Source organism: Microtus ochrogaster, chromosome 1, assembly GCF_000317375.1.
Source record: "Microtus ochrogaster isolate Prairie Vole_2 chromosome 1, MicOch1.0, whole genome shotgun sequence".
Classification (NCBI taxonomy): domain Eukaryota; kingdom Metazoa; phylum Chordata; class Mammalia; order Rodentia; family Cricetidae; genus Microtus; species Microtus ochrogaster.
In genome coordinates, this window is record NC_022009.1 from 82,452,960 (window position 1) to 82,464,614 (window position 11,655).

Below are 11,655 nucleotides of genomic sequence, written 5' to 3' on the forward strand. Positions count from 1 at the left end.
GTCTCGAACTCACAGAGATCCGCCTGCCTCTGCCTCCCGAGTGCTGGGATTAAAGGTGTGCTCCACCATCACCCAGCTAAAGCCATACCGTTAAAAACAAACAAAAAAAACAAAAGGGAAAGAGAAAGCAAAAATTTTCTCTAATATGGTTATTTCAGTGTTTGGTTTTGTTTTAGACAAATGGCGAGGTACTTAACCTGTCCTGAAGACACTCTAGTCTTTATAGCTTAGGCCGGCCCTGCATTCTTGGCAGTCCTCCATCCTTAGCTATCAGTGAAAATTTAAAGCCATTAAAGCTCCTATAGAAATGCCCCCCTTCTTTTTTTAGGCAGGGTCTCCACACTGTAGCCCTAGGTGGTCTGTAACTCACTTTGTAGACAAGATTGGAATGAAATGCTACAGTGATCTTCCTGCCCCTACTCCTGAGTGCTGAGGGTAAGTTTGCCACCTTGTCTGGACAAAAAAAAAGTCTGTTTTCACAGGTTAGTCTAGTAGTACGAAAATGTTTAAGAGTATACTCAAGTGGCTGGGCAGTGGTGGCGCACGCCTTTAATCCCAGCATTTGGGAGGCAGAGGCAGGCGGATCTCTGTGAGTTTGAGACCAGCCTCGTCTACAAGAGCTAGTTCCAGGACAGGCTCCAAAAACCACAGAGAAACCCTGTCTCAAAAAAGAAAAAGAAAAAAAAAAAAAAAAAGAAAAAAGGAAAAAAAAAAGAGTATACTCAAGTTAGGAAACTAGGTTACTTTCATATAAATTTCAGATCTCAGTCATGCCTGGCCTAAAAAAGTTGTTGAACTAATATGAAAATGTTTAGGATTATAATCAGGTGTAGGGAAATAATTCCTTTCATGTTAATTTTAGATGATTTCAAGCTTCTTATAAAAGAACTTTTAAGTTTTTTGGTTTTTCAAGGCAGGGTTTCTCTGAGTAACAGTTCTGGCTGTCGTGGAACTTGCTTTGTAGAACTCAGAGACATCTGCCTGCCTCTGCCTCCCAAGTGCTGGGATTAAAAGGACTGCTGGGATGAAAGGCATGTGCAACCACTGCCTGGCTTCTTTAAGATTATTTGATTTTATGTGTATGGGTGTTTTGCCTATGTACCATGTTCATGCAGTATCCAAGATGGCCAGAAGAGGTAGTCGGAGTTAACAGTAGTGACTTGATGTAGGTGCTGGGAATTGAACCTAGGGCCTCTAAAAGATTGCACAGTGCTTTTAACCACGGGACCATCTCTTCAGCTTTCAGGGTAACTTGCTTAAAATATTATTTGAATTGATAATACTGTCCATGAAAGTTTTATGTGATCTGCATTAGTATTTCATGTTGATCATGAAAATAATTTGTTTTGATGTGGTTTGCAGTGTTCAGCAAAGGAAGGTTGTAAGATACCTGTAAGAATTTTGAGGTATGGATAGGTTTTAGTTCTATTGACAAATAAGGAAATAGACATCAGTGGTAAAACTGTCGAGAATCACAAAGGTGCTAAGTGGTAAGCTATGTGGTGTAGCTTACCAAAACAGACTCACCATGTGGCTTCTTGTTTTCATTTTTAGCTCAGTGGTAGAAACATTTGTCCAAGAAATTACATTTAGAATATGTGATGGTTTCTAAAGACTTCAGTAGGACCTTCTGGTTAAGTTGGTAAGGATCTCTGGACAGTAAGGTTGGAATCTAGGAATAAACTCAGAAGCCAGAGTCTAACATATTTTGAGCTAAGTGTTTGTCTCTTAATTTCTTTAGAGAGAAGATGGGCCCCATTCAATGGTCAGAGTCCTGCCTGTGATGACTGAAGGGAGAGGACGCAGGGCAGTGCTTTGAGGGGAGGGAAGAGGAAGGCAAGAGCTCTGAAAGCTCAGTTTGTTGTCTTCTGTTCTCTTCTTCCTAGAGTTTGCAGATATCTGTTACAAATTTAAAAGCTGGGTGGTGTTGGCACATGCCTTTAATCCTGCCCCTTGGGAGCAGAGCAGGGGAATCTCAGTGAGTTCAAGGCCAGCCTCCTTTACCAAGGAAGTTCAGGACCAGGGAAACCCTGTCTTGAAAACAAAAACAAAAAAATTGTTAAAAGCATTAAAATTTGAATTTTTGAGCATAGGATTTAAAGTACAGTTGGAGAATTGAAACTTTGAAAATCATTGATTTAATGAAGAATTGACATGTGCATATTTAAGTTAAATACAAGGCAAGTGCTACTACACGTTCTGGTAGCAGAGTAGTGTATACAGTGTATACAGTGTACAGAGTAGTGTATACAGTGTACAGAGTTATACAGAGTAGTGTATACAGTGTGTACAGAGTATACAGAGCATTGTATACAGAGTGTACAGAGTAGTGTGTACAGAGTATACAGAGCAGTGTGTACAGAATATGCAGTGCAGTGTGTACAGAGCAGTGTATACAGTGTACAGTTATACAGAGTAGTGTATACACTGTACAGAGTATACAGAGTAGTGTATACAGACTATACAGAGCAGTGTATACAGTGTACAGAGTTATACAGAGTAGTGTATACACTGTACAGAATAGAGTATACAGAGCAGTGAATACAGAGTAGTGTGTACAGAGCAGTGTGTATAGTGTATACAGAGTAGAGTATACAGTGTGTACAGAGTATACAGAGCAGTGTATACAGTGTACAGAGTATACAGAGCAGTGTATACAGTGTGTACAGAGCAGTGTATACAGAGTTTACAGAGTAGTGTATACACAAGTGTATACAGTGTGTACAGAGTATACAAAGTAGTGTATACAGTATACACAGTGTGTACAGAGTATACAGAACAGTGTGTTCAGTGTGAATGAACAATAGGTGTTTGAGAACTGAGTTTGTTTATTAGAGAAATAAGATTATTCTATATGTGGGGATTGTTTTGAGGATAGGCTGATGGTGTTCCTTTACATTTTCAGAGGTCTTGCTTTGCCCGCCAGGGATTCTAAGAAGACACAGACCAATAATTTGTATATATGTGTGAGTTTATGTACTTTATTCTTAAACTAACTGTGAGATAAGTAGTACTGTGAATTTGAAGATGAATTCCTGGTCCCAGGTTATGTAACCAGAAGAGTAAAATGTGAGCCTTTTGTCTTGAAGTTCAGGCGTTCTTTTCATGTTTAGGAAGTAAAAACTTTAAAAATCAAAACTCCATAGGAAAACAAAACCTGTATAATAAAAACTTTTACCGTAGCAAAATAAAAAAAAAAAAAAAACTTCAGCCAAAAACCTGACTTCATCATAATCAGTGGGAAGTCCAAATGTCCAGAACAGTAAATATTTACTTGGTTGGTAGGTTGTTCTGCTTTAACATTAAAATTAGTGGCTCCCCTCCCCCCACACGTGTTGTGACAAGATGGTGACGAAGTTGTAAGTGCTAGAAGTTCTCTGGTGAATGGCAGTCACTGCTGATTGGCCAAGCGGAAGCTCTAGCTGGGAAGAATGGCAAAGCCAAAGCCCTTTGCAGAGGGAGGGAAACAAGACTCAGGGCTGAGAATGGTGGTGAACTGGGACTGTTTTCATTGTGCAGCTGTAGTTGACAGTGACATCTTGCTCACAGTAGGTGGAACAGAGTGTGAATGTTAGGAAGATTGGATTGTGTTCTTTAAGCTGTTCAATAGGTCATTGTAGGATGAATTAAAACTTGGTCTAAACTGTTAGTGTTAGCTGTTTGAGAGAACTTGCAAAGAGTGACTGAGTTCTTGTGTGTCTTAGGAATTACTAAATAAGGAATCTGCATTGTTACTACACCTTTTACAAGATTTTGCAGAGGAATCTGAAAACAGTTGGCTTATTCTGGAGAATCTGAGTGTTCTTTAAAAAAAAATACCTTTGCCTGGTCAGATGGAGCTTTAATGTGGTTTTACAGATTGAAAGAACTTACTTGTAGTTACACTCAAGTCAGACATCAACTCCACAAACCATCAGTGGCTCCTTGTTGTCTGATAATTGGTAATAGCAACACCAGCCATTCCGTACTGAAGATGTTTTATGTTATGGATTCGAGATATTTTTTGTTATTGCTGAGTTTTTATAACAACCAACGAAAATGTACTTTAAATTATTACAGTTTACAAACAAGGCAACATACTTAAATAGATTGTTCAGAGCATGTAGCCTAATGACAAACCTGGTTTATACTTAATTAATTTCAGAGTTCTTACCCTTGTCTCTTTATTTCATTTTTTAATAGTAGGATTCAGACTTACTCTTACAAGGTGGTAGTGGCACACTTTTTTAATCCCACGACTTGGGAGACAGAAGCAGGCAAATCTGTGAGTTCAAGGCCAGCCTGGTCTACAACGCTGTTTCCAGGACAGCAAGGGCTGTTACACAGGAACCCAGTCTCAAAAAAACAACCCAGTGCACTCCACCTTACAGTTTAGAATCCATGGCCACACAGTGCTCAGGGCTGTCACACTTCCTGGTGACACTAGGTTCTCCATTTTCTCTGTTTTTTTTTTTTTTTTTTTAATGTCATCCAGGAGGAAGCACTTTGCCAGGTCTGTTAACTGATGTGAGTTTCTCTCATTGGAAGCCCATCTTTACCCCCTACTGATAGTTAAACCTTATTCTATATGGCAAAAACTATTTGCTTGTTTTGTTCAACTAAAGCCTAGATCGCTGGACATTCTGGTCAACTGTTGTTGCAGCTAATATGATGCCTTGTATGATACTTGGTGAGAAAGGAATATAGTGTTCCTGTGCTGAGGACCTAGCCCTCATGTAGCGTGAAGGGTATTACATCACTCCAACTTGTCAACAACCATTTTTTAATCGAAGCAGTTCCTAACTCTTACTTGGGTTTTTGAAAACAAAGGCCGGTAAACAGGGCTGGTACAAATGGTTTCCTCCTTTGTTTCTAGGTGTACAGGTGACTCTTTGCTCTATAGAGTTGAGTGAGAATGGCTGATTGAGCTAAATTTGCTCAGTGTTTCAAGGACAAGGTAGAGGCACAGAAATAATATCATACATGAAAAGGCACATTTCACCTGATCATCACATTTATGGGAAGTTATCCTAGCAGTGTGGGTAACTACATACTAAGACTGGTTAATTAGAATACTGTAGTAATGGGGGGGCATTGATTGTCCAACTTGCCTCAGTAGGTGGTTTTCTGTCCTGGCAACCATTTGTTATGTGTTTGAGCAGGTAAAACCATGTGTTTTGTAGTTCTTTTAGGTTTATTTCTTTCCATCTGTAGTCAGAATTGAGGGAGGGTTTCCTTGGTCAAACCTGATCCTTTTTTTTTTTAAAAAACCTGGAATGAATCCATAGTTTTTCATTTCCAGTGGAAATAAACGCATAACATCTCCCCCAAAGTGATATATCTTTTGACTTAAATTTTGAAGTCAAAATATTTTAAAAATACGTAGGTTGGTTGAATCTGGCAGTTTTTATGATCCCTTATCTCTTAGCAGCCACAAAATTCAAAGACAGCATAATAATATATGGAATCCAGACTTTTTGTGTACTTTTTGTCTTTATGTAGTTTATTTTTTTATATTATTTTATTCTGTTTTTAAGAATTTTACTTTTATTTTAAAACTATATGTGTGTGTGTGTGTAGGTTTGTCTATACCTCCTCTTTTTGTTCCCAAGCTTCTGTATATTTTTAAACATACTATAACCCATTTAGAAAGCTTTTTTTTTTTTTTTTGGTTAAATCTGTCCTTTATTGAGCATCTATGACCTTTTTGTCTGTGTGAGTAAAACTTAAATTTCTGTGTAACTTGAATCATGGTGCATGTTGGCGGCTGCCTTCTCCGCCTTGGTTCTGGAAGAGTCTGGGCTCCCGGTACAGTTATGCCTACTACTGCCAGTTCTGGGAGCCATGTTTTTTGCGTCCATGCTGTCATCAAGCATCTCACTGCCCACTGCTCATAAACACCATTTAAGTGTTCTGTAGCAGGGCCTCTTCATCCAGCCAGGAAGCTGCCTCTTAAAGGAGCCATGCCTCTGCTCACCACCAGCAAAGAGACCATCTGAGAAAATGTGGCTAACAAGAAGCCATGTTTGGTTCCATTCTTGTGTACTTAGAATCTTTTAAGCTTTGTCAGGTTTTATGTGGAAATTTCATGCCCCACATTGGGTGCCATTTTTAGGCAGAATTTTCCCATCCTGACAGCCATAAACCAAATAAACATTCAGAGTCTTAATTATAAATGCCCAGTCAGTAGCTGAGGCTTGTTACTAACTCTGACATTTAAATTAACCTATACTTTTTCATCTGTGTTTTGCCATGTGGCTTCATACCTTTTTCTAAGTACAGCATGTCCATCTTTTCCCTGCATCTTCTCGAGACTCCTTGACTCTGTCATTTTCAGAGTGTGCAGGATTATTCCACGGCATGCTTCAGATTTAGATGAATTGTTAAGTACTCAAAGTAATAGCATGAGACATCACTGTTCCAAGGTATATGGATAGCTTGTCAGGTCTTCTAGGAAGAAACCACCTAGACTAGATAGTTGTATGGTTTGTTACAAGGAGGGCCCACTTGTTTTTCCTGCCTGCCCGGCCAGTTTACACCTGAAATAACCACACAGAAATTATATTAATTAAATCATTGCCTGGCCCATTATCTCGAGCCTCTTATTGACCAACTCTCCCATCTTGATTTAACCCATTTCTAATAATCTGTATATCACCACGAGGTTGTGGCTTACCAGGAAAGATTCACCATGTCTGACCTGGCAGCTCCATGACAGCTCTATCCTCCCAGAATTCAGTTCTGTCTTCTCTGCCTACCTAAGTTCTGCCTTATGAGGCCAAGCAGTTTCTTTGTTGAATAACCAATGAAGGCAACACATAAACAGAAGGACCTCCTACACCAATGGTTATTTGCTTTCAATGACTATTTTATTTAGGACATAAAGAACCCAACAGCATGTTTTTATTGCTTCACAGTTTAAAAACTTTATATATGTGTGTGTGTGTATATGTGTGTGTATGTGTGTGTGTGTTATATAAACTTTTCATTCATCTTCAGGATTTAAGGAGAGACAGTAGGGCAGGTTTTGTAAACATGATTTTGATACTGGGCCACAAGTTCAGTCACTTGGTTCTTAAAGTAGATTAGTCAAACCGGAATCCAAAACCACATTTCTTAAATCTGAAGGTCCTTTTCCATACTGTACTAGCCTCTAAAGCAGTGCCCAGGCAAGGGTCACTTTTTAAAACATTGATTTTTGTCGTGTGCACGTATGCCGAGGTATGTTCTAGAGAGCACGTTGATTCTGTCTGTGTGTGTGTGTGTATACTGAGGTGTGCTCTAGAGAGCACGTCGATTCTGTCTGTGTGTGTATACTGAGGTGTGCTCTAGAGAGCACGTTGATTCTGTCTCTGTGTGTGTGTATACTGAGGTGTGCTCTAGAGAGCACGTTGATTCTGTCTGTGTGTGTGTGTATACTGAGGTGTGCTCTAGAGAGCACGTCAATTCTGTGTCTGTGTGTGTGTGTATATACTGAGGTGTGCTCTAGAGAGCACGTTGATTCTGTGTCTGTGTGTGTGTGTGTGTGTGTGTGTGTGTGTGTGTGTATACTGAGGTGTGCTCTAGAGAGCACGTCGATTCTGATGTGTGCTCTAGGGAGCACAGGACAACTTCTTGGAGTTGCTTCTTCTGTTGTGCCTTTCAGGAATCAAACTATTTTGAAGGAAAGAACTGTAGATTGTTTAAAAAAATCACGATTTGTTGTGTGTTTCTTAGTATTTTCCAAAAGAAATTAAAAATTCGGAGTATAGTCTGAGAAGTCAGAAAGTATGACTTGGGTTTCACTATGTCACTGTTAGTAGTATGTTAGTTAGACCCTAATGTAACTGTTGCCAAGGCTGAGAGAGTGACAGGAATAATCCCATTAGGACTTTGTTGAGAAATGCTCAATAAAGTGTTAGGCTGTAGCCCTCTTCCTTGTGGTATCTTGGCCAAGGCTTTCATAAAGAATATAAAGGAAGTTAGCTGGGGATTAATGCTGAAATTTTTATCTCCAACGTGATTAAAAAAATTTGAGTTTCTTTGAAAAGGAATTTTGAGTGGCACTGATTTGATTTGAAGGTAGTTTTAGTAGTTGTTTAGCTAAGTTTACTATAGTTTTTCCCCCTCTTTCTGGAAAAATAAGTTAATATTAGAATGAATTCCCCCACCCCCTTGAGACAAGGCTCCTCTGTGTACCTGATTGCTCTGGAACTCTGTAGACTAGGCTTGTCTTGAACTCAGATCTGCCTGCCTCTGCCTCCTGAGTGCTGAGGGAAAAGGTGTATGCCACCATGCCTGGCTTAGAATGACACATCTTTTTCTAATGCTATTTTCCAAATCTTTTGAAAAAAAAAAAAACCACGTTTTAATTTTCATGAGACGTATAACATAGTCTTTCAAATGTATACAGAGAATGTATTACTTTCAGAATATGAAGAAGCAAAATATTGAATAATAAATGGAAAGTCTTTAAAAACAGAAGAAATGAATTATTCCTCTAGGGTTTCTTTCTTTTTTTTTTTCCTTCCTTTATTTTTAAAGATGGAGTCTCACTAGGTATACCTGGTTGACCTGCCTCTGCCTACTGAGTTCTGGAATTACAAGTGTGTGCCACAACTTCCACCCAGGCCCTTTTGTGTTTTTACTTAAGGAAAGTTGGTTGGGCTCGATTTTCTTTCTATTTTGAACACATTTGAAAAATGAATTGTTGGTATTGCGTCTGTAAAGAGCTATTAGTTGACTACTGAGAAAAGATTCTGAATTAACAATGTTAGTACTTTGAGGTTGTATATAATACAGTGTTGAACACACAGTTGTGGAGTTGTCCTGACAGGGTTGAGGAAATAAAATGGCAATGTGTGATTATGTTGAAATACAGCATCATGCTGTCATTCTCGCTGATGTGACTTGACACTGTCTGTCTTTATTTCAAGTCGGAGCACCATAACATGGTGTGGGAAGTGAAGACAAATCAGATGCCTAATGCAGTACAGAAACTCCTGCTGGTGATGGACAAGAGAGCTTCAGGAATGAATGACTCCTTGGAGTTGCTGCAGTGTAATGAGAACCTGCCGTCCTCTCCAGGATACAACTCCTGTGAGGAGCACATGGAGCTTGGTAAGCAGAATCAAACTTACTTAAGAATCTAAAAATATTCACATTAATTGCCATTTTTAATCAGCTTCTCTGTCTTGTCTACCTGAAGAGCTTGGGTATTAGGAATTTTTAACATTCTCTTCTTTCTGCTTTTTAGTGTGTATGTGGTACGTGTGTGTACACTGGCCCCTGTGTGCGCTGTGGAGACCAGGGGTCTGTGTCGTGGCTTCCTCTGTTGTTTCTGCCTCACTCTGTTTACTCGGTGAACATAGAGGCTCAGTCAGCTAGACTGGCTATCTAAAAAGAGCCCCCAGAGTCCCCTTATCTCACTGCTCCAGATACCTGCAGTCAAAGTCAGGACCTGGCCTGCTATCTGACTTTTGTGGGTGGTAAAAACTCCAACTTGGGTCCTTATGCTGTGAACCGTTCCCCCCAGCCTAATGGAGGAGGTCCCTCATTTTAAAATATAGCTGAAAACAGTGTGTGCTACTTAGGTACTCAAAAGACTGAAAATTTGTTGAAGTAAATAGTTTTATTTTGTGTACTAAGCTCAGACTAGTACATGCTTTGGTTTTGAAAACCCTGCCATGTGACTTGACCCAGTGATCTCGCCATGGTCATTGGTTGGTCTGGTACAGAAGTGGCAGTACTTACTCATCCGGCATTTGGAGTGATCATTGCTGGGGAGCCACTCCAGAGACATGTTTGTAGAATGTCTAGGTATACTGAGTAATGATTTTAAATTGTACTGCTTGTAGACTGCTGTTCTGGAGCAGACTTAATGAACGCCTCTGGCTTGCTGCTCAGCTTTTCAACATGCCTTTGTCTTCTTGTAGTATGTGGTGGTTTGAACATTTATAGAAACTGAGAGGGTGTGGCTTTACAAATGATGCTGTTGTGGTGATGCTTGGGAATGTGGCAGTCCTAAGGTCTAGGACATGATGCATAACTTAAGTGCTACATATTTTCTGGATCCTAATACTTTTTAAGTAACAATTACTATTGAGCAAGGAGCAATGCTTTTGACAATGGTTGATTGATTGTCCGTGATCATCTTATGTCCAGAGGAAATCAGGCCGGGGAACTCGCCCCACCTATCTGTGGCTTCATTTTAAAAGTAGTTAATTTGGGCTGGAGAGATGGCTTAGTGGTTAAGAGCATTGACTGCTTTTCCAGAGGTCCTGATTTAATACCCAGCAACCACATGGTGGCTCACAACCATCTGTAGTAAGATCTGGTGCCCTCTTCTGGCCTGTAGGCATACATGCAGACAGAATACTATATACTTAATAAATGAATAAATCTTTTTTTTTTTTTTTTAAAAAGTAGTTAATTTCAAAATCTGAAAAACAGAAATAAACCATTTGCAATAAAGAAATGGTGCATTTAGGCCAGGCCGTGGTGGCACACACCTTTAATCCTAGCACTTGGGAGGCAGAGGCAGGTGAATCCCTGTGAGTTCGAGCCCAGCCTGGTCTACAAGAGCTAGTTCCAGGACAGCTAGGACTGTTACACAGGGAAACCCTGTCGCAAAAAAAAAAAAAAAAAATGGTGCATGAGGGATATAGTAAGAGCAGCCCGAAGATTGGCTGTTTGCATTGCCCTCATTTGTTCAGTGACATGGGCACTGTGTAGCTAGTGTTGAGAATGAATGGATAACCTATCCTGAGTTACTACTTTTAACTGAGATGTTTTATTTTAGACTACTCTGGAACATTGGCCTGCGCATAGGCCTTTATGGAGGTACTTAGTTGAGTAGGAGAGGTGTTTGTGTGTTTGAGGTTCTTTTTTTCCCCTGCTGTGGTATTAGGCACTTTTTTGTATTCTTTTGTATTATCTTGTAGAAAGAAAAACAACATAATATTATTATAAATGTATGGTAAAGTGTGGTCACTACTACATAGCATAATACAAGATAATTAGTGTTTACTGAGGAATGGTACAGAACATTTTTTCGAGGATTAGGTCCAGTGTTTTCAGTAGAGGATTTCGAGGTGATGACAACATAATTCTCTAAAGAAACAACTCTGGTGGTGCAGCCTCTAATGTCAGGAGGAAAGGCGGGCCAGCCTGGTCTACAGAGCGAGTTCCAGGACAGCCAGGGCTACATAGTGAGACCCTTTGAGACCCTGTCTTGAAGAAAAAATAAAAAAGAAAGGAAAAAAAATAAAAAGAACATGTGTTCCTGGTGCCTACAGAAGCCAGACCTTTGGGACTGGAATTAGCCAGTTCTTAACCTAACCTCTTTGTGGGTGCTTGAAATTAAACCTAGGTCTCCTGGAAGAGCAGCCAGTGTTGACATCTGAACTCTCTCTCCAGCCCCCAGAAGAGTTGTCTTGAATTGCATATTTAAGGGACCCTGCAGGTCTGTAGAGTGTGTGTGTACGTTGTGTACGCACTTTATAGAGGGGATTTCTGTTGTTTTATCTTTTTTAGTTTGGCTTTTTGTGATGGGGGTGGGAGGGCAGGGAAGGTCTCTTAATTGCACAGCTCTGGCTGGCCTTGAACTCAAGAGGTCCACCAGTCTCTTCCTCCAGAGTGCAGGGATAAAGAGTGTGACACCACACCCAGCTGTTGTTTGTTTTTAAAACGGCATGC

General features: G+C 39.9%; 1 protein-coding gene across 4 annotated transcripts in view; it reads left to right on the top strand.

Annotated features, from left to right (window-relative positions):
* Hbp1 (HMG-box transcription factor 1) overlaps window positions 1-11,655 on the top strand; it is a 28,814-nt gene that overhangs the window by 2,211 nt on the left and 14,948 nt on the right. For 3 of the 4 annotated variants that reach the window (XM_005343872.2, XM_013347720.2, XM_013347723.2), the window contains exon 2: window positions 8,895-9,078. In XM_005343872.2, coding sequence (XP_005343929.2) covers window positions 8,895-9,078 — 184 coding nt within the window. Of the gene's footprint in view, window positions 1-2,773; window positions 2,967-8,894; window positions 9,079-11,655 lie in introns of those variants that run through there. The other variant, XM_013347725.2, reaches the window with a different exon arrangement.